The following is a 23,450-nucleotide window of genomic DNA, read 5'->3' on the forward strand; positions in this document are numbered from 1 at the left end:
CACAGTATTAGATGATCACTTTTTATTAACAACTCTTTTATGTAATAAAAAAGTGGAATCTTCAAAAACAAATACAATGCAAAAGCCCTCAAATAAGGCATTTCTTGGGCTTACTGGGAGCAATGGAATAAATTGCACCTTATTTTCAGAGTCCTTTCCCCCTTCACTCATCTTCTCCTGAGGCTCCTGCTGTACTTTTTTTTTCTCTTTTCTACTTTGTCTTCACGCTTCATCTTCTCCAGAGGCTCCTGCTGTACTTTTTCTTTTCTCTTTCCTACTTTGGCTTGACTCTTCATCTTCTCCAGAGGCTCTGCCTGTATCTTTTCTTCCTTCCTTTGCCTTTTGCCGCTCATCTTCTCCAGAGGCTCCTGCTGTACTTTTTCTTTTCTCTTTCCTACTTTGGCTTCACTCTTCATCTTCTCCAGAGGCTCTGCCTGTATCTTTTCTTCCTTCCTTTGCCTTTTGCCGCTCATCTTCTCCAGAGGCTCTGCCTGTATCTTTTCTTCCTTCCTTTTCTTTTTGCCGCCCATCTTCTCCTGAGGCTCCTGTTGTACTTTTTCTTTTCTCTTTCCTACTTTGTCTTCACTCTTCATCTTCTCCAGAGGCTCTGCCTGTATCTTTTCTTCCTTCCTTTTCCTTTTGCCGCTCATCTTCTCCTGAGGCTCTGCCTGTATCTTTTCTTCCTTCCTTTGCCTTTTGCCGCTCATCATCTCCTGAGGCTCTGCCTGTATCTTTTCTTCCTTCCTTTTCCTTTTGCCGCTCATCTTCTCCAGAGGCTCTGCCTGTATCTTTTCTTCCTTCCTTTTCCTTTTGCCGCTCATCTTCTCCTGAGGCTCTGCCTTTATCTTTTCTTCCTTCCTTTGCCTTTTGCCGCTCATCTTCTCCAGAGGCTCTGCCTGTATCTTTTCTTCCTTCCTTTTCTTTTTGCCGCTCATCTTCTCCAGAGGCTCCTGCTGTACATTTTCTTTTCTCTTCCCTTCTTTGCCTTCACTCTTCATCTTCTCCAGAGACTCTTCTTGTATCTCTTTCTCCTCCAGTTGTTCTTTATTTTAAGAAAATAATCATTTACTTACTGATTAACTTAACATTGTTCATATTGTGCAATATAATGTTAATATTTACCTGAGGTTATTATTGCTGCAGATGACATTCCACTTTGGTCTTTCTTGTTGTTATCTAAGACCATATGAGAAATAAATAAATACCACTCCACCTTAAAGTTCTTTGAACTTGTGTATTTTTACTACAGCTGCTGGTTTCCAGTTACCAGATCTGGGTATGGTGTCGTCAAAGAGAGTTGACTGATGAAAAGTTAGCCTCTTCAAGTAACTGGTTTGGTGAATCACACTTTTTTCTGAACTCTGAGTCACAGTCATTGCTGTGTCTTGGCTTACATAGACCTGCTGCATCTGAAAAATTATGATTGACAAAGAAAAACAAGGTTACTTTAGCTCATCTAGATGTAATGTTCAGATTTGTTATGCTGTAGTGCTCTTACACCAGGAGGGACCTCCACTGCGACCTTGTCCATCTGTGGAGAAATGGTCAAACAATTGTTAAAGCAATTTTGAGATCACACACCTCAGTACAAGAAAACTTGAAATGTAATCAGTTTCACACAAAGGCAAAGATCTTATTTCAAAACATACATATCTTTATTGTAAAAGAAAATGTCATCAGGTGTGATTTACAGTTTTGTTGACATTTGTTATCAATTGTTCTTACCATGGGTGTCTTGAGAGTGACTGAATTCAGAATAACAACTGGTATTTGGTGTTGTAATGGTAATGAGCTCATCGCTGTTTCCCTGTCCTGTACATATAACACACAGAAATGCAAGAAGAAAAAAATTATAAACCATCTTCATGTTGGTATTTATGGTTTTAGAAACAAATCAAACTGCCAGGAATGGACTTCAGCCCCCTATTTGTGAGTAAAAGCATTTGGTAAAAGTTACAAGTGCTGATTTCCTAGCAAATACTTTTAGGACATTCCAAGTACTTAGAACTCACTGCTGGTGTTATACATACACCAGTACGATCATTACTGCAGCTTTCTACTCCTCCTCATGACCTCACTAAAAATGGACTGCAGCTAACTCACCTCTTCCTCAAACACATCTTTTCTAAATTGTCTTTGAATTGATCTTGTGTATGTTTCCCATCACCTGTTCCATCCTCTTCAAATGAGCTGAGTTCTTCTTCATCTAGCTCAGGCCTGCCCAATCCCGGTCCTCGAGAGCTACTATCCTGCAGCTTTTAGATGCATCCCTACTCCAACACAGCTGAATCAAATGGTTTGATCTCTTCAGCATGCCATCATGTTTGGCAAAGGCCTGATAACAAGCCATTCATTTGATTCAGGTGTGTGGGAACAAGGATGCATCTAAAAGCTGCAGGACGGTAGCTCTCGAGGACCGGGATTGGGCACCCCTGATCTAGCTCCTCCCTTTAGGGGTCACTACAGTGGATCATCTGCCTCAGTCTTATCCTATCCATAGCCACCTCCTTGGTCATACCAACCCTATCTATATCCTCCATCACTACTTTTTTTGCTAGGCCAGCCATTCGACAAGTCAATGGCTGTGAACAAAGAGAAACGTGTAAATAACTCGTGAAAGAATAAAGTTACGTTGAAACCAAGCACACCATTGTTTTTCTTGTGACATTACCAATAAGTTTAATGTGTCACATGGCCCTCTTCCTATTGACAAAACAAAAGTTGTATCCAAGATGGCCGACTTCTAAATGGCCACCATGGTCACCACCCATCTTCAGGAGTTTGCCCCCTCACATATACTAATGTGCCACAAATAGGACTTTAATATCACCAACCATTTCCATGTTATTACGGTGTATCCATATAAATGGCCCACCCTGTGTATATTTTGCTCATTTTCCATGGATGTGTGGAAACAGAAACTGCTGGATTTTTCTTGCCCACCTTATGAACCCATTCTCTCGCTTCATCCTCTTCCTCCTCCTCTTCTGGATTGTCTTCCTGTGTGAGTTTCCCCACACCTGTCCTATCATTTTTGTAAAAGATGACCATCTGATTTTAGAAAAGTAAAAATAAAAAGGTAAAAGATTAGTAATCAGTGAAAACTGTTAAGTCTAATTGTTGGATGTTGTCATTGTGTTTCTTAAATTTGTAAGGTCTGAGTTCAATCTATAGGATCAGGACATTCCTTTGTCTCTGCCCACCTCTCCAGCCACTCTGTGCTGGGGGAGGATTATTGTAGACACGTCCCTTGTGAAGATTCTGTTTGATGTTTGGTAAGCTTCCTGCCCTTTGTATGGCTTCACAGTTTTGTGCATGGTGAACCAATACAGGAATTGAACCATATATTGGGTGTGGGGGAGATTACAATTTTATGACTAATGATGTTGTTAGAAACAGTTGGAAGTCATACATACAGACACACATTCTTGCACATGCATACAGATGTTTACACATACACACACATAGTGCCTTGTCTTAGAACCATTGGGAGGTTTTACAAAGGGAGGTGCTTTTGCTGTGATGTATATTGTAACAGTTTGTCAATAAATAGCTGCCAGCGAGCTGCTCTTTGAAGGACTTTGGGCTGGACACAGGCTAGGAGCGTGAGCTCCAAGAGCTGGTTCTTGACCAAAGACCCTAGCTAGCGAGTTGAAGATGTTCTGTTATGTCTTGTCTTCTTTATGAGGAATAAGTCTCTAAACTAGCGGGGCTTGTGGAAACACAGACCCAAAAAAAACACTAAAACAAGTACAAGAACATACATTACATACTTTTCTCTTGCGCAACTGGTATGTCACTTTTTGTAGATGCTCCACCTCCTCTTTCAAATCCTGTTTAGTTTCGTTTATTGTGGTTCCAGCACTACAGGCAACCTCACCCTGACCTGGGCTCACCATCTGTTTATGGTACAAATTAAATATGTTTTGTTCATGATGGAGTAAATGATTATATATGAAAGAAGTGCAACCAATCAAAACTCTTACCAAGGGAATCAGGGCACACATACCTTGTTACTGCTACACTGGAAGAGCGTTCTGTCTAAAAGCTCCTCTGTTCCTGATGACTGCTGCTCTTCCTTTTCAGATCCTTCACCGTCCTCGTCCTGCACAGATCCTCTGTCCTCTCTCCTTTTCCTTTTCTTTGCTGCACATGTTGGAATTGCATTTGTTGTCAGTGCTCGGCTCTGGAGTGTGTCCTCTGCAGGGTCCTCAGCTGTGCAAAGCAATATTACTAAATATTAGTAAATGTAAGTGTATAGATAAATGTATAACTTGACTTTCGCTTTTTTAAATAACCTTGGTAAAATCTGTTGGCTGTGATGGCATCATGGCACATAAATGTTGCCACTCTAAATGTTACTTATGGCCATTGATCAGTGAGTTTTGGTCAGTGGTTGTTAATCAATGGTCATGAGAATTTGCATAATTAATATTAAGGAACTGACCTCCCAGCCCATTGTTCCTTCAGTGGGCTGGTTTCAGTCATTATGCAAATGTACTGTTTATAAAAGATTGGGGAAACCTGCAGTCAGCTGAGACTGAAGAAGTCACTTGGATGAGTTCAATGGTTCAAAGGTCTTAAAATATAAAACATATGTAATAAAAAATGATCAGAGTGCTAAAACAGAGCTTTTCTCTCTTTTCCTAATTATAAAGTAGTTTTATTCTTAATCTAAGAGAAATCACAATGTAAATCTGATCAATATATTGATAACAAATGCAAAAGTGTTTGAGTAGTACAAATGGCTGTTATAATGACTGAGTTCTTTGTGTGTGTGTGTGTGTGTGTGTGTGTGTGTGTGTGTGTGTGTGTGTGTGTGTGTGTGTGTGTGTGTGTAATGAGAGAATAGAATAACAGTGATTCTAATAACAGGCCTCAGAGTGTCTGACCTTGGTGTGTGATGTATAATGTGACACAGTGGAGCTACTAATCTCAAAGAATATCTGGCAAACAAAATGTATGTTTTCATAAAACAAGTTGGATAAAAAGTAAAGAAATAAATGGCAATTAACTGAATTCTAAAAAGCATTTGAATTGAAAATTGGATTATGTTACAATGAATGTTCATGTGAAAATGTCCTAAAGACAAATCTAACTGAAGTAGAATCACATAAACTGAATGAAATGTAGGGGATTACATCCAGATGTGATTCAATGTGAATTCTTTATGTTAAGAATAACAATGAAAATGTAATGAAGCGTTTTACAAGTTTAAACATTTTTAACTGTTTGTCAAATCTTGTCAGATAGATATACATTGATAGATAAGGTGTGAGAAGATGTGACGTCCAGTAGGAGAGGGGGGAGAAAGGGTGAGAAGGTGAAAAAGTGAGGTAAAGAAAAGATTTTTGTCTTCTGCAAGATGAGCAGCCCAAAAGATTGGATCGAAGGGGTTCACAGTTGAAAACCTGTCCAACCTGTGAATTCATTCCTTTTCGTCTGCTCATTGTTGCTGTGTTAGGGGGTTAATTTAGAAGGATTTTAATTTACATCATAATTCCAGTAGATGCCCAGCTGATTGCTCATCCTTCCTCCAACCTCTCTTCACCAAAGAAAAGAACAAACTCAACATTACCTCAGAGCAGCCTAGTTGGATAAGTAGAGTTTAAGTAATCTGATTATTTTTTGGGATTTTTTTTTTTCCTCTTATGTGCCTGCCCTTAACCTCTAAATTGTGGACACCTTTTATGAAACAATAAAGGTAAAAGTCTTAGTATTATTCTTTATAAGTGCAAATAGCTCTTACACTTTACTCTAGCCATAATATTGAAAATAATCTTTCCAATCATTCCAGAAATAACAAGATCAAAATGTGCAGGGCTCCATCTTAATCCAGAGCTGCACATATTTCACTGCAATGGTGATGTGTTTTTAACCAAGCTCCACATTATTCTTCAATTTAAACTGGACATCAGAGAAACGTAGTCATCAGACAGAAAAGACATGAAATCCATTTCAATGTGTGGATCACAGTGATGTAAAGATCTGTAGGTGCTATGTCTTAACCCAGACATGGAGTCTGTTAATTTTACTTAAGAGGGATTATACAATCTATTTACAGATTTAAGCGTTGCAGTGATCCATACCCAGTGCGGCAGCAATCTTCTGGGGAGCCTCTTCAATTAACAAAGCATGTTTTTCTGCTTGGACAAGTCTGTCTGAAAACAAATGTAAGCACAATCCCTTAGACAGTTTACCTACTTTAATGACATAATGTTAATAAAAGAGGTGGAGATATGTATTATAGACGTACTAGACTTAGATCTCCACACATTCAGCTGGTGCACGACTACTTCACGGCCAACATCTCTGTAACGTGCCCTCAGTTCGACCAAAAGGGCGTTGAACCTTTTTTTTCCAAGTCTGACTTGTGGTGGTGACATGTTTAATATATATTTCATGAAAGCAATAGCATCCATGAGATAAGCTCTCTGAGTTGTTGGTTTAAACCCTTTTGCTTGCAGGTGTGCTAGAAAACTCCAAAGTCAAAAATACAAATTAGTTCATGTGTTAAACTGTATATGCACACATGTATATAGAAACTAATAATCATTCAAATTTAACACTTACTCACGGACTTTTCCATGGTTCCTCAGAAACAGAAGGTCAACGTTTGGAATCGCTGGGTCTGCCATGAATTCCAGAAAATGGATGACATGGGTGGCCCGCTGCTTTGCATTGTCACATATTTTTCTGCTAGGGTTCACACCTTCTGCATGGACCCTAAATTCTTCCACCAGTCTTACTGATGAGGCAAGAATAGACATCATATCAAAGTACATTTGTATAGCACTCATATTTAGACCTCAGGTCTTTTACATCAGGGGGATTTTGTTGACAAAACAAATATTTTTTCAAGCTTCTCAATGCATAAAGAAAACCTCAATGAAGAACAATTCTTAGCCTAGAAGAACTCACTCTTCACAAATTAACTGAGTAAGAATTCCTATTCCAGGATGGTCAGTCATACTATGTAAGATTCTCTCCAGTTAATACATTTTACATAGGGCTGGGCGATATGGCCTAAAATCCATATTGGGGTATAATTTGAAGCACATGCGGTAACGATATATATCGCGATATATTATTTTCTTCTGTATAACGTATTTTCCACACTATAAGGCACACTTAAAATCCTTTAAATTTCTCAAAAATCCAGAGTGTGCCTTATGTATGAATTCTGGTTGTGCTTACTGACCTCGAACCGATTTGGGCGTGCAGAAATCTGTTAAAAAATGTTTTAGTACAACTTTGGTAAGCCGCACTGCTTGATGGATTGTCGGAGCATTACGGCTGCCGTAGTGAGGAGCTTCGCGGAGTAATCTGGGTCCAAAACTCTGTCTGTTTCAGGTCCCAAAGTCAAACGAACACAGAGTTAAAAACGGTCTAAATTCTTTCACCTAAAAATGACATACCATGTTCTGGGAGATTTTTGAAACTAATTAAAATGTACAGCTCTGCTACCACTTCCTACGGAGCCCCGCAAGGGACATGGGAGAAAAAAAATTAAGATTGACTTTTGCGAGATCTCGCAAAACAAACTCGGGATCTCGCAAAAGTTTTAGCTGCATTCTTCGAAGGCTGCCAGCTCGAAGCCGACCGGGAGGTCGAGGCACGATGTGCCGGGAGAGCGGTGTTCCTCCCGGCTGTAGTAGGTCTCGACCTCCTGTTAGCTTCGAGATGGTGGGTGTCAGATCTCCGAAAACGTCTGAGCACATTTGCAAATATATGATGTCTTGTAAACCGAGCAGGTATCTGACGTTTACACAACTACATTCACGCTTCAAAATATCTTAAAAGTGTATTTTGTGACCCAGAAAGAGTAACATTACAACTAAGTAGCTGCCGCCATTGTTGGAATTCAACTTTTGCGAGATCCTGAGTTAGTTTTGCGAGATCTCACAAAAGTCAGTCTTAATTTTTTTCTCCCATGTCCCCTGCTGGGCTCCGTTCTGAAGACAGAAAACTAAACAGCAGTGGCGTTTGCAGGGTTACTGAAGTTGGACTACCTGGTATATAATGTTGTGCTACGTGATTGCCAGCGACACAGCAATGTTAGCATAACATTAGCACAGTGAAGCTGGAGGATGAACACCAGCTTTTGTTTCCACTCAATAAAAGTTAACGTGAGGGATTCTGGTGGTCAGGGACAAATGCAATCGCATAGCAAGATGCTATACACGGGCCAAACTTCAGTCAAGAGAACAACTGAGATTATTCCACAATACAAGGTTAGTTATTAGTACAGGGAGTGCAGAATTATTAGGCAAGTTGTATTTTTGAGGAATAATTTTATTATTGAACAACAACCATGTTCTCAATGAACCCAAAAAACTCATTAATATCAAAGCTGAATGTTTTTGGAAGTAGTTTTTAGTTTGTTTTTAGTTTTAGCTATTTTAGGGGGATATCTGTGTGTGCAGGTGACTATTACTGTGCATAATTATTAGGCAACTTAACAAAAACAAATATATACCCATTTCAATTATTTATGTTTACCAGTGAAACCAATATAACATCTCCACATTCACAAATATACATTTCTGACATTCAAAAACAAAACAAAAACAAATCAGCGACCAATATAGCCACCTTTCTTTGCAAGGACACTCAAAAGCCTGCCATCCATGGATTCTGTCAGTGTTTTGATCTGTTCACCATCAACATTGCGTGCAGCAGAAACCACAGCCTCCCAGACACTGTTCAGAGAGGTGTACTGTTTTCCCTCCTTGTAAATCTCACATTTGATGATGGACCACAGGTTCTCAATGGGGTTCAGATCAGGTGAACAAGGAGGCCATGTCATTAGTTTTTCTTCTTTTATACCCTTTCTTGCCAGCCACGCTGTGGAGTACTTGGACGCGTGTGATGGAGCATTGTCCTGCATGAAAATCATGTTTTTCTTGAAGGTTGCAGACTTCTTCCTGTACCACTGCTTGAAGAAGGTGTCTTCCAGAAACTGGCAGTAGGACTGGGAGTTGAGCTTGACTCCATCCTCAACCCGAAAAGGCCCCACGAGCTCATCTTTGATGATACCAGCCCAAACCAGTACTCCACCTCCACCTTGCTGCCGTCTGAGTCGGACTGGAGCTCTCTGCCCTTTACCAATCCAGCCACGGGCCCATCCATCTGGCCCATCAAGACTCACTCTCATTTCATCAGTCCATAAAACCTTAGAAAAATCAGTCTTGAGATATTTCTTGGCCCAGTCTTGACGTTTCAGCTTGTGTGTCTTGTTCAGTGGTGGTCGTCTTTCAGCCTTTCTTACCTTGGCTATGTCTCTGAGTATTGCACACCTTGTGCTTTTGGGCACTCCAGTAATGTTGCAGCTCTGAAATATGGCCAAACTGGTGGCAAGTGGCATCTTGGCAGCTGCACGCTTGACCTCGCTTATTTTTCCACACGCTTCTTGCGACCCTGTTGATTATTTTGAATGAAACGCTTGATTGTTCGATGATCACGCTTCAGAAGCTTTGCAATTTTGAGACTGCTGCATCCCTCTGCATCCCCTTCTCATTACAGAGATGCACATCACCTAATATGCTTAGTTGGTAGTAGGCTTTCGAGCCTATACAGCTTGGAGTAAGACAACATGCATGAAGAGGATGATGTGGACAAAATACTCATTTGCCTAATAATTCTGCACTCCCTGTATACTGCAACAAGATGGGAATAGACCAGCTGCGAGAGAATTCAACATTAATGAATCAATGTTACGCAAGTGGAGGAAGCGCAGTTTTTGGCTTTCCCCATATTTCAAAAGTGCTTCATCTCTTTGCTATGACTGTTACCTGGCATAATTTGCAGATGATAATGGTTGTAGCTACGATGCTTTCGACCAAAACAGGCGCAGCTTTATGACATCATCAACATGCACTATCGCGGTAGAGCGGAATAGTCAAAATCTCTATCGTTGGCCAAATTTATATTGTTTCAATCGCCCACCCCTAATTTACAGTAGTAAGTTTGATAAGATATATTATTTACCATAGTGAGGGGCTTTGCTGAGTGAAAACCGTTTCCGTCTGCTATATTTAACCTGAAATAAAAAAAAATCATTAACCAGATTTGTTTATCAATAGTAAATGAAAGAATGTTTCACAATGAGGTGTACAATCACAGGAGGTAAACAATACTCACATTTGCACGCTTGGTTGAAGAGTGTATCTGCTTGAGCTCATGATTCCTTTCAATTTCACACTCTAGCAACTGCTTCACCACCTGTAGCTCAGTGAACAGTATCTGACAGTTTTTGCAACCAGGAGCAGGTGTCCTCGGGAGAGGACGTCCCCTCCATTGCTGTACTGCATAGTAAGGTGCACTGCTTGGGATTAAAACATCAGGAGATACCCCTGTTGAATGACAAGTAACCTTGCTGCTGGAGATAGAAGGAGGCTGCATAATTGGGATGGTGTGGTCACTGAGAGTGTCACTGGCAGAGAGAGGAGGCTGTAGGTTTGGTCTGGTAGAGTCACCCAGAGCCTTGCTGTCAGAGGGAGGAGCAGGCCGATGGTTCAGTATAGCATGGTCACTGGGAGCCTTGCTGGAAGAGGCTATAGGGGATGCAACCTTGGACCTTGCCTCCAGTGCCCTAAAGATGCCCTCCTCAATCACTGTATAATCCACTTCACCCACATGTGAGACCATTTGCGGTGTGGGATTTGATACCCTCAGAAGTGCAAGTTCCTTAGCAACGCATCTGTCCTTGGCCTTTTGCATGTAAAGTTTAATCATAGGTTTCTGAAAAAGTTAGCATTAGAAAGGATTAAGATTAGATTTTAATTAATTGGGCATCCTTCATGTTTTTATCTATGCACACAACATGCTTTCTAGAGCTCGAGGAACATTATATAAATACAGCATACGGACAAAGAAAGAACCACCGTATTCTTCTATGGAAACTGGAAGACTTTCATTTCACCAGAGTAACAAATATGTAAAATGCAAGGTGCTAAATGTAAGTCCCTTTAACATAAACATCTGATTCCAGAGATCAAGGGCTGCCTCACCAACACACAAAAACCACACAGAGACACCACAAAGTCAATAACATACCTGTAATTTGTGGACCTTTTCCAGGTGCTTATCAAGCCGATTAAGATGTTTTGACTGACATAAGCGGACTGGACAGTCCAGATTTGTAGAAAAGCTGTAAAAATAGTCAAAATAAAATGCTGAGTAGGATGAAATAGAAATTGGGTGTATATAAAAGTTAGCAATTAAATAAATGCAGTGATTCGAAAACATGTAAATTTAGTCTCTTTCAGAATTTATTAAGACACTTACTGCCGATGAGAAAATTGGCTCAAAAGAAGCAGCTCAATTTCATTTACCACCTTCTCTGTGACTCTTAGGTGCTGAACAATATCAGCATATACATGTCCACATATGGGACACTTGTGTCCATTTCTGACATAGTGATGCCTTTGAGACTTTGAGGCGACAGCAACCTGTTGCCGTTCCTCTGTCCTCTGTGGCAACTCACTGCTCACGAACGCCCCCTGTACACAAAAAGAAGACGCATACAACTACTAAAAAAGTTTTATTTTTTGTCTTACTCTTACTTAATATTTACAAATGCCAATGAAAATAAATTATCTGCAGTACTGTTAGTAATTCTGACTACTTTTGATTTGACCTTTATATTTCTTTGAATATATATACTGTCTTTGAATTCATCATGAGTACGTTTCCCACTACTACTCCTCCTCATGACCTCACTAAACAACATCTTCAACATCTGCCAGAAAATGCTCTGGATTTTATACGAGTCTGTTGTGGCCAGTGCGATCCTCTATGCTGTTGCATGCTGGGGGAGCAGGCTGAGGGTAGCAGAGGCCAACAGACTTGATAAACTGATCCGTGAGGCCAGTAATGTTGTGGGGATGGAGCTGGACTCTCTCAAGGTGGTGTCGGAGAGGCGGATGTTGTCCAAAATAAAGACAATGTTGGATAACACCTCCCACCCACTCCATGACATGCTGCTCAGTCACAGGAGCACATTCAGTGAGAGACTGAGAGTACCGAAAAGCACCACTGAACGACACAGGAAATCTTTCCTGCCTGTGGCCATCTCCCTGTACAACGCATCCACTTAACACACTGGTTACTGCTACAACTACACATGTTTCTTTTTCAGCTATTTATTAATAAGTGACTCATGTACTGGAACAAAAAAATAATTTCCACCAGGCATCAATAAAGTATTCTGATTCTGAAAAAATGGACTGGAGCTAACTCACTTCTTCCTTAAACTCATCTTTTCTGAATTGTCTTTGAATTTATCTGGTGGAGGTTTCCCATCATCTATTCCATCCTCTTCAAATGAGCTGAGTTCTTCTTCTTCTTCTGGCTCCTCCCTTTAGGGGTCACTACAGTGGATCATCTGCCTCCATCTTATTCTATCCATAGCCGCCTCCTCCATCAAACCAACCCTATCTATATCCTCCATCACTACATCCACGAACTTCTTCTAAGGGCTTGCTCTCTCTCTCCTGCCTGGCAGCTCCATATGGAACAATATATTCACTATGCCTCTTCTACATATGTCCAAATCATGTCAGCTTTGCCTCTCTAACTTTGTGTCCAAACCGCTCAACATGAGCTGTCTCTCTAATGCACTCATTTCTAATCTTCTCCATTCTGGTCACTCCCAAACAAAATCTTAGCATCTTGAGCCCTGCCATCCCCTGCCTGGCCTTTTGCACTGCTTGTTGCTTTGGATGCTTGACTCCAGCTATTTAAACTCATGTACCTTCAATACCTTTACTCCTTGCATATTTCATATGAGCTGACCATCTGACGCAGAAGAATACAAAGACATATTTTGTTGAATGCATTGAAACTGAGAACAAATTTTACCTTTTCCATGGCCACCTTGTGAATCATTTGTCCCAAATGTTCTGCTTCATCCTTTGAATCATCTTTAGATTCATCCTGTGTGGGTCTGCTATCATGTGTCCCATCCTCTTCAGATGCTGCCGCCATCTGTTTTCAGAGAAGACAACAATATGTTTGGCTAATTTTTGATAGATAGATTGTGGAAGCACTGAAACTGAGGATGAATTTCACATCTCTTTGTGGCATAGGACACCCAGTTTTGTTTTTCATGGCTACCTTAGGAATCCTTTTACGTTCTTGTTCTTCCTCCTCTTCTGAATAGCCTTCAGATTCATCCTGTGTGGGTTTCCAGTCATCTGTCCCATCATCTTCAGATGAGCTCACAGACTGTTATTAGAGCAGAAAAATATATATTTTGCTCATTTTCCATGGATGTGTGAAAACAACATATTTACAGAAACTTAGCTGGATTTTTCTTGCCCACCTTAGGAACCCATTCTCTTGCTTCACTCTCCTCCACACCTGTCCTATCGCTTTTAGAAAAGATCACCATCTGTTTTTAGAAAAGTAACAAAACAAAACATAGAAAATAAAATAATTTCCAACAGTGCATTTTGAGATCTAAGCATCCCAGAAACTGCACAGACATATGTCAGACATAACTTAAAACCACCAGTATAGGTTCATCAAGGCCCTGAGGGGAAAAACTACGTTTCCCACAAAATATTATGTTACTTCCGGTTTTGGCAGGTAATGGCAGACATGCATCCTTTTTTTTTTTTTTTTTTTAATTTTGTTTTTAAAATTTTGGTCGCCAACGGAGAGTGTTTGGTAGCGCTGTCCTCAGAAAACACCGTTTGTACTGTTTCGAATCATAACTCTGGTTTTACGTGGCCTATTAACACAATTAAGAGAATATCATTTGAAGTCCGCACTTTCAACACAAGTTGAAATGGAGACTGGGGCTGTGTCCCAATTCAGAGACCGCACGCTTGAAGTACGCATTTTGAGTGCGATTACGTCACCGCCACGTGACGACTGTCCCAACTCGAAGCGTACTTCAAATGCGCCGTCGATTTCCCCAAATATCAAGCGTGGTCCGGTGCACGCTTCGTGGTCCCATATATCCCACAATTCATAGCGCGGCGGTGGGTGTGGATAATTTTGCTGCAAAATCCACATAAAATGTAATAAATAAATCATATAATACAAAAATCAACTATTCACATTTCAACTTTTAACTATTTAAATTTTCAGCTTTTTCCTTTTACAAATTTAAAGTGAAAACAACACAAAACACTGCAAACCACAACACAATTAAATATAAATTATAATATGAAAACAAAAAGAACATGTATATTCTCTGTCATATGGGCCCGCATGAATAAACTTTCTGAATCCTTTATCATCTGCAACCGAAAATAGTTGTGGATGATTACTATACCTTTCTATCCACTGCGGTCAAGTGAGCCCTCACTTACGAAGTCGCAGTCAAGCTAGCCGCCCCGCCAGCCGCACCGAAAATGTGGTTGCACTACTCTTACGTATATTACGGTATGGGTGAAGACCGGCTTAGAAACGCAGTGTTTTGTGTCCTGACACTATTTTACTTCACAATCCACTCCCATTTTTAGTGTATCTCCACTTTCCCCCCTGTGATCCACAGCCCAAATTACTGTATGATTCAGAGAAAATTAACAATAAAATTTACCCAATTTACTCAACTATACTTTTAATGTCCTCATCTTTGAGCTCAGATTACAGGAAAACTATAAGAGGTGACGCAGATATTTCACTGGATTATGACTCTGGGTGACCCCCACTCTGCACCCTGTGATCCACAGCCAAAATTACTGTATGGATTTTGAGAAAATTCATAGCAAAATCTTCCCATTATGCTTTACTGTACTCCACATATTGACATCTTTGAGCTCTGATTACAGGAAAACTGTAAGAGGTGACACAGATATTTCACTGGATTATGACTCTGGGGGACCCCCACTCTGCACCCTGTGATCCACAGCCAAAATTACTGTATGGATTTTGAGAAAATTCATAGCAAAATCTTCCCATTATGCTTTACTGTACTCCACATATTGACATCTTTGAGCTCTGATTACAGGAAAACTGTAAGAGGTGACGCAGATATTTCACTGGATTATGAATCTAGGCCATCTCCACTCTTCACCCTGTGATCCACAGCCAAAATTACTGTACGGATTTTGAGAAAATTGATAGTAAACTTTGCACAATTTACTCTACTGTACTCTATATATTGACATCTTTGAGCTTAGATTACAGGAAAACTGTAAGAGGTGACGCAGATATTTCACTGGATTATGACTCTGGGTGACCCCCACTCTGCACCCTGTGATCCACAGCCAAAATTACTGTATGGATTTTGAGAAAATTCATAGCAAAATCTTCCCATTATGCTTTACTGTACTCCACATATTGACATCTTTGAGCTCTGATTACAGGAAAACTGTAAGAGGTGACACAGATATTTCACTGGATTATGACTCTGGGGGACCCCCACTCTGCACCCTGTGATCCACAGCCAAAATTACTGTATGGATTTTGAGAAAATTCATAGCAAAATCTTCCCATTATGCTTTACTGTACTCCACATATTGACATCTTTGAGCTCTGATTACAGGAAAACTGTAAGAGGTGACGCAGATATTTCACTGGATTATGAATCTAGGCCATCTCCACTCTTCACCCTGTGATCCACAGCCAAAATTACTGTACGGATTTTGAGAAAATTGATAGTAAACTTTGCACAATTTACTCTACTGTACTCTATATATTCTCATCTTTGAGCTTAGATTACAGGAAAACTGTAAGAGGTGACGCAGATATCTCACTGGATTATGACTCTGGGTGACCCCCACTCTTCACCCTGTGATCCACAGCCAAAATTACTGTACGGTTTTTGAGAAAATTGATAGTAAACTTTGCACAATTTACTCTACTGTACTTTTAATATCCTCGTCTTTAACCTCAGATTACAGGAAAACTGTAAGAGGTGACGCAGATATTTCACTGGATTATGACTCTGGGTGACCCCCACTCTTCACCCTGTGATCCACAGCAAAAATTACTGTACGGATTTTGAGAAAATTGATAGTAAACTTTGCACAATTTACTGTACTATACTCTATATATTCTCATCTTTGAGCTTAGATTACAGGAAAACCATAAGAGGTGACGCAGATATTTCACTGGATTATGAATCTAGGCTGTCTCCACTCTGCACCCTGTGATCCACAGCAAAAATTACTGTATGGATTTTGAGAAAATTGATAGTAAAATCTTCCCACTTTGCTTCACTGTACTCTACATATTGACATCTTTGAGTTCCGATTACAGGAAAACTGTAAGAGGTGACGCAGATATTTCACTGGATTCTGACTCTAGGCTGTCTCCACTCTGCACCCTGTGATCCACAGCCAAAATTACTGTACAGTTTTTGAGAAAATTGATAGTAAAATCTTCCCATTTTGCTTTACTGTACTCTACATATTGACATCTTTGAGTTCCGATTACAGGAAAACTGTAAGAGGTGACGCAGATATTTCACTGGATTCTGACTCTAGGCTGTCGCCACTCTTCACCCTGTGATCCACAGCCAAAATTACTGTACGGTTTTTGAGAAAATTGATAGTAAACTTTGCACAATTTACTCTACTGTACTCTATATATTCTCATCTTTGAGCTCAGATTACAGGAAAACTGTAAGAGGTGACGCAGATATCTCACTGGATTATGACTCTGGGTGACCCCCACTCTTCACCCTGTGATCCACAGCCAAAATTACTGTACGGTTTTTGAGAAAATTGATAGTAAACTTTGCACAATTTACTGTACTATACTCTATATATTCTTATCTTTGAGCTCAGATTACAGGAAAACTGTAAGAGGTGACACAGATATTTCACTGGATTATGACTCTGGGTGACCCCCACTCTGCACCCTGTGATCCACAGCAAAAATTACTGTACAGTTTTTGAGAAAATTCATGGTAAAATCTTCCCATTTTGCTTTACTGTACTCTACATATTGACATCTTTGAGCTCCGATTACAGGAAAACTATAAGAGGTGACGCAGATATTTCACTGGATTATGACTCTGGGTGACCCCCACTCTGCACCCTGTGATCCACAGCCAAAATTACTGTATGGATTTTGAGAAAACTCATAGCAAAATCTTCCCATTATGCTTTACTGTACTCCACATATTGACATCTTTGAGCTCTGATTACAGGAAAACTGTAAGAGGTGACAAAGATATTTCACTGGATTATGACTCTGGGGGACCCCCACTCTGCACCCTGTGATCCACAGCCAAAATTACTGTACGGATTTTGAGAAAATTGATAGTAAACTTTGCACAATTTACTCTACTGTACTCTATATATTCTCATCTTTAAGCTCAGATTACAGAAAAACTGTAAGAGGTGATGCAGATATTTCACTGGATTATGAATCTAGGCTGTCGCCACTCTGCACCCTGTCATCCACAGCCAAAATTACTGTACGGATTTTGAGAAAATTGATAGTAAACTTTGCACAATTTACTCTACTGTACTCTATATATTCTCATCTTTAAGCTCAGATTACAGGGAAACTGTAAGAGGTGACGCAGATATCTCACTGGATTCTGACTCTAGGCTGTCGCCACTCTTCACCCTGTGATCCACAGCCAAAATTACTGTACGGATTTTGAGAAAATTGATAGTAAACTTTGCACAATTTACTGTACTGTACTTTATATATTGACATCTTTGAGCTCAGATTACAGGAAAACTGTAAGAGGTGACGCAGATATTTCACTGGATTATGAATCTAGGCTGTCGCCACTCTGCACCCTGTGATCCACAGCCAAAATTACTGTACGGTTTTTGAGAAAATTGATAGTAAACTTTGCACAATTTACTGTACTGTACTTTATATATTGACATCTTTGAGCTCAGATTACAGGAAAACTGTAAGAGGTGACGCAGATATCTCACTGGATTATGACTCTAGGCTGTCGCCACTCTTCACCCTGTGATCCACAGAAAAAATTACTGTACGGTTTTTGAGAAAATTGATAGTAAACCTTTCACAATTTACTCTACTGTACTTTTAATATTCTCATCTTTGACCTCAGATTACAGGAAAACTATAAGAGGTGACGCAGATATCTCACTGGATTATGACTCTGGGTGACCCCCACTCTGCACCCTGTGATCCACAGCCAAAATTACTGTACGGATTTCTGATAAAATTAAATCCTATTCCATTACCAAACAAAATGAGTTCATTGAAGTATTTGCTTAACTACAAGAAATGTCTTTCCACACACAATTTAAATTTTTCAAAATGTCATTCACACACCACCTCAAGTATCAACTTCAGTTTTAGACATTATTTATTCAGTGCTTAATCACAACAATAGTCAACTTAAGGCACTTACATAATAAGTTAAACCTTACAATAATACATACAGAGAAAAACCCAACAATCATATGACCCCCTATGAGCAACAGTGGGAAGGAAAAACTCCCTTTTAACAGGAAGAAACCTCTGGCAGAACCAGGCTCAGGGAGGGGCGGCCATCTGCCTCAACCGGTCAGGGTGAGAAATTACATTTCTCAGATTACTGATTTCTCATATTACTACTACACAGTTTAGATACACTCAACAAAAATATAAACGCAACACCTTTGTTACTGCTCCCATTCCCCATGGGATGGACGTAGAGACCGAAAATTCATTCCAGATACACAATATAACCATCCCTCCCAAACAGTGGTCACAAATCAGTCCAAATGTGTGGTAGTGGGCACATCTGCCATATTGAGATAATCCATCCCACCTCACAGGTGTGCCACATCAGGATGCTGATCTGACATCATGAGTAGTGCACAGGTGTACCTCAGACTGCCCACAACAAAAGGCCACCCTGGAATGTGCAGTTTTGTCTCACAGCAAAATGCCACAGATGCCACAAGCAATGAGGGAGCGTGCAATTGGCATGCTGACAGCAGGAATGTCAACCAGATCTGTCGCCCGTGCATTGAATGTTCATTTCTCAACCATAAGCCGTCTCCACAGGCGTTTCAGAGAATATGGCAGCACATCCAACCGGCCTCACAACCGCAGACCTCGTGTAACCACACCAGCCCAGGACCTCCACATCCAGCAGGTTCACCTCCAAGATCGTCTGAGACCAGCCACCCAGACAGCTGCTGGAACAATTGGTTTGCACAACCAAACAATTTCTGCACAAACTGTCAGAAACCGTCTCAGGGAAGCTCAACTGCATGCCCGTCGTCCTCATCGGGGTCTTGACCTGACTCCAGCTCGTCGCCGTAACAGACTTGTGTGGGCAAATGCTCACATTCGATGGCGTCTGGCACGTTGGAGAGGTGTGCGCTTCACGGATGAATCATGGTTCACATTGTTCAGGGCAGATGGCAGCTGAGAATGTCCCAGTTCTTGCATGGCCAGCATACTCACCGGACATGTCACCCATTGAGCATGTTCGGGATGTGCTTGACCGGCGTATACGACAGCGTGTACCAGTTCCCACGAATATCCAACAACCTCGCACAACCATTGAAGTGGAGTGGACCAACATTCCACAGGCCACAATTGACAATCTGATAGACTCCATGCGACGATGTGTTGCACTGCATGAGGCAAATGGTGGTCACACCAGATACTGACCGGTTCTGGGTCCCCAGACCCCCAATAGCGCAAAAAACTGCACATTCCAGGGTGGCCTTTTGTTGTGGGCAGTCTGAGGTACACCTGTGCACTACTCATGATGTCAGATCAGCATCCTGATGTGGCACACCTGTGAGGTGGGATGGATTATCTCAATATGGCAGATGTGCCCACTACCACACATTTGGACTGATTTGTGACCACTGTTTGGGAGGGATGGTTATATTGTGTATCTGGAATGAATTTTCGGTCTCTACGTCCATCCCATGGGGAATGGGAGCAGTAACAAAGGTGTTGCGTTTATATTTTTGTTGAGTGTATCTAAACTGTGTAGTAGTAATATGAGAAATCAGTAATCTGAGAAATGTAATTTCTCACCCTGACCGGTTGAGGCAGATGGCCGCCCCTCCCTGAGCCTGGTTCTGCCAGAGGTTTCTTCCTGTTAAAAGGGAGTTTTTCCTTCCCACTGTTGCTCATAGGGGGTCATATGATTGTTGGGTTTTTCTCTGTATGTATTATTGTAAGGTTTAACTTATTATGTAAGTGCCTTAAGTTGACTATTGTTGTGATTAAGCACTGAATAAATAATGTCTAAAACTGAAGTTGATACTTGAGGTGGTGTGTGAATGACATTTTGAAAAATTTAAATTGTGTGTGGAAAGACATTTCTTGTAGTTAAGCAAATACTTCAATGAACTCATTTTGTTTGGTAATGGAATAGGATTTAATTTTATCAGAAATCCGTACAGTAATTTTGGCTGTGGATCACAGGGTGCAGAGTGGCGACAGCCTAGATTCATAATCCAGGGAAATATCTGCGTCACCTCTTACAGTTTTCCTGTAATCTGAGCTCAAAGATAAGAATATATAGAGTATAGTACAGTAAATTGTGCAAAGTTTACTATCAATTTTCTAAAAATCCGTACAGTAATTTGGGCTGTGGATCACAGGGTGCAGAGTGGGGGTCACCCAGAGTCATAATCCAGTGAGATATCTGTGTCACCTCTTATAGTTTTCCTGTAATCTGAGCTCAAAGATGAGAATATATAGAGTACAGTAGAGTAAATTGTGCAAAGTTTACTATCAATTTTCTCAAAAACCGTACAGTAATTTTGGCTGTGGATCACAGGGTGAAGAGTGGCGACAGCCTAGAGTCAGAATCCAGTGAAATATCTGCGTCACCTCTTACAGTTTTCCTGTAATCGGAACTCAAAGATGTCAATATGTAGAGTACAGTAAAGCAAAATGGGAAGATTTTACTATCAATTTTCTCAAAAACTGTACAGTAATTTTGGCTGTGGATCACAGGGTGCAGAGTGGAGACAGCCTAGAGTCAGAATCCAGTGAAATATCTGCGTCACCTCTTACAGTTTTCCTGTAATCGGAACTCAAAGATGTCAATATGTAGAGTACAGTGAAGCAAAATGGGAAGATTTTACTATCAATTTTCTCAAAATCCATACAGTAATTTTTGCTGTGGATCACAGGGTGCAGAGTGGGGGTCACCCAGAGTCATAATCCAGTGAAATATCTGCGTCACCTCTTATGGTTTTCCTGTAATCTGAGGTTAAAGACGAGGATATTAAAAGTACAGTAGAGTAAATTGTGCAAAGTTTACTATCAATTTTCTCAAAAACCGTACAGTAATTTTGGCTGTGGATCACAGGGTGCAGAGTGGAGACAGCCTAGATTCATAATCCAGTGAAATATCTGCGTCACCTCTTACAGTTTTCCTGTAATCGGAGATCAAAGATGTCAATATGTAGAGTACAGTAAAGCAAAATGGGAAGATTTTACTATCAATTTTCTCAAAAACTGTACAGTAATTTTGGCTGTGGATCACAGCATGCAGAGTGGGGGTCACCCAGAGTCAGAATCCAGTGAGATATCTGCGTCACCTCTTTCAGTTTTCCTGTAATCTGAGCTCAAAGATGAGGACATTAAAAGTATAGTTGAGTAAATTGGGTAAATTTTATTGTTAATTTTCTCTGAATCATACAGTAATTTGGGCTGTGGATCACAGGGGTGAAAGTGGAGATTAACCAAAACTGGGAGTGGATTGTGAAGTAAAATAGTGTCAGGACAGAAAACACTGCGTTTCTAAGCCAGTCGGCACCTATACCGTAATATGCGTAAGAGTAGTGCAACAACATTTTAGGTGCGGCTGGCGGGGCGGCTAGCTTGACTGCGACTTCGTAAGTGAGGGCTCTGTCACTACCCGATCCGTACCGGAAACCCGATCGGTACCCCGCATGCGCAAATCTTACGTCACTTCCTCTCTTTGCCAACATTGCGACATTCAATATATTTGAATGGTACGGTTAGCGCCCAGTTAGCTCCTAGCATTTCTCAACAGCTCTGCCTCCTTTTCGACTGCCCGGGACATTTAAACAATGGATAATCCGTATACAAAGAAATTCATGCTTTTCTCCTCAACAGAGAGCGTCCCCCGATTGAGCAACAGCGCCGTAAAATAAGAAGAATGGCGCCTAATTACAGAGTTAATAATGCAGACTTTGTAATATCTCACGTGTAGATTCATCAGCCAGATTAAGTGTTTACTGACAATTGACAGTGATAGCGGACATCATCATCACTATTCCAACAATCCTCTCCTCACAGACAAGCATAAACACACTCGACTATCGCTAAATCAGATTTAACACACGTTTGTAATGACGATAATTCAGTTTATAATAGGGTTTATTCGCTCGGTCAGCAGGTGGCGGTATCCTCGTACACTGGGGAGTAAACTGCCATTAAACGAACAGAAGAAGAAGAAAACATCTGCACATGCGCGGTACAGATCGGGTAGACCCGATTTGTACGGTCAGACTTTACACATGCGCAGTAAGGATCGGAGAGTCCTGATCTGTAACTTTCTTTTTATTTTTCGTTTTTGTCTACATCGTACTGAAATGCTTCATTATTGCAAACATTTTAAGATATACTTGTTATTCTTAACATTTTAACAGATACGCTGACCCATAACTATCGTAAAACGCTACGACCGGAAGTAAAAACCTTTCGCGCATGCGGGGTACCGATCGGGTTTCCGGTACGGATCGGGTAGTGACAGGCTCACTTGACCGCAGTTTCTATCCCTGGCTCTCTTTCTCTCTCTCCCCCTCTGGCTGTTCCTGTGCTACTGAGAGTAACTACCGCCCCTCCCCCCCTCTGCCCACGTGCAGAGTGAAGCGGAAAAAACGTGCGGGAGAGAGAGAGAGAGAGAGCGAGAGAGAGAGAGAAAGAGAAAAAAACCCGCGTGACGGCTCGCGATAAGGAGCCGGCTCCCGTCGTTCACGTCAAAGAGACGGCTCTAAGAGCCATTTCGTTCGCGAACGACCCATCACTAACACACACACACAACAGCAGCCCCTCTCGCTTGGTTTTTGCATTTGCGCTCGCTAACAACGTGTTGCTGGCGCTCTCAACATTTCTGCCCGTGCGCGCTCAACTCTTTCTCTACACCGTTATATTTGTGCCACAAAAACAGCCAGACAGGACAGGGTTAAAAAAAAAACCCAACCATAAACAAGCAAACGAAAAAAACCCGACAAGGTACCTGTTTGTACTCATGTAACTTTTGAAAGTTAGCTTCATACCTGAGAGCTGGTACCTTCAAACTCTTTCTTCTTTCTTTCTTTCTTTCTGACAGTCGTATTGGCGGTTGGCAAACAATTGAAAGGTGCATTTACCTTCAAATTCATCATCCATGGTGCTTCGAAACTCTCACTAGAACAATCTGCTGCTGTACTCATGATCACATGACATAGATGATTCTGATTGGCTGCTCAAATGCTCATTAGGGGCGGAACATTTTTATAACATTAGTTACCATAGGGCATTGGAGCGTGATGTCACGGGGGTGGGCGTGGAAAGGATTT

The 23,450-nt window shown here is 40.9% G+C and overlaps 1 protein-coding gene across 3 annotated transcripts; it reads right to left on the minus strand.

Annotated features, from left to right (window-relative positions):
- LOC309695494 (uncharacterized protein) lies at nt 1-23,402 on the minus strand. Of its 3 annotated transcripts, none has more exons than XM_082516190.1 (19): nt 23,262-23,402; nt 13,328-13,396; nt 13,120-13,230; nt 12,865-12,990; nt 11,290-11,504; nt 11,059-11,152; nt 10,144-10,743; nt 9,991-10,042; nt 6,574-6,748; nt 6,257-6,480; nt 6,090-6,161; nt 4,010-4,215; nt 3,774-3,899; nt 2,944-3,051; nt 1,726-1,812; nt 1,499-1,531; nt 1,268-1,409; nt 1,123-1,176; nt 1-1,042 (listed from the first exon to the last, which is right to left on the minus strand). In XM_082516190.1, the coding sequence occupies exons 1-19, from the start codon at nt 23,322-23,324 to the stop codon at nt 168-170; spliced, it is 3,432 nt and encodes a 1,143-aa protein (XP_082372316.1). In that variant the 5' UTR covers nt 23,325-23,402; the 3' UTR covers nt 1-167. The 3 variants fall into 3 exon arrangements, with proteins under 3 accessions (XP_082372316.1, XP_082372315.1, XP_082372317.1); XM_082516189.1 differs by having other exon boundaries at nt 23,169-23,401; XM_082516191.1 differs by lacking the exon at nt 12,865-12,990 and having other exon boundaries at nt 23,169-23,401.
- Nucleotides 23,403-23,450: the final 48 nt, after the last annotated feature.

The sequence above is a fragment of the Aulonocara stuartgranti genome, assembly GCF_965226115.1.
Source record: "Aulonocara stuartgranti genome assembly, chromosome: 19".
Taxonomy (NCBI): domain Eukaryota; kingdom Metazoa; phylum Chordata; class Actinopteri; order Cichliformes; family Cichlidae; genus Aulonocara; species Aulonocara stuartgranti.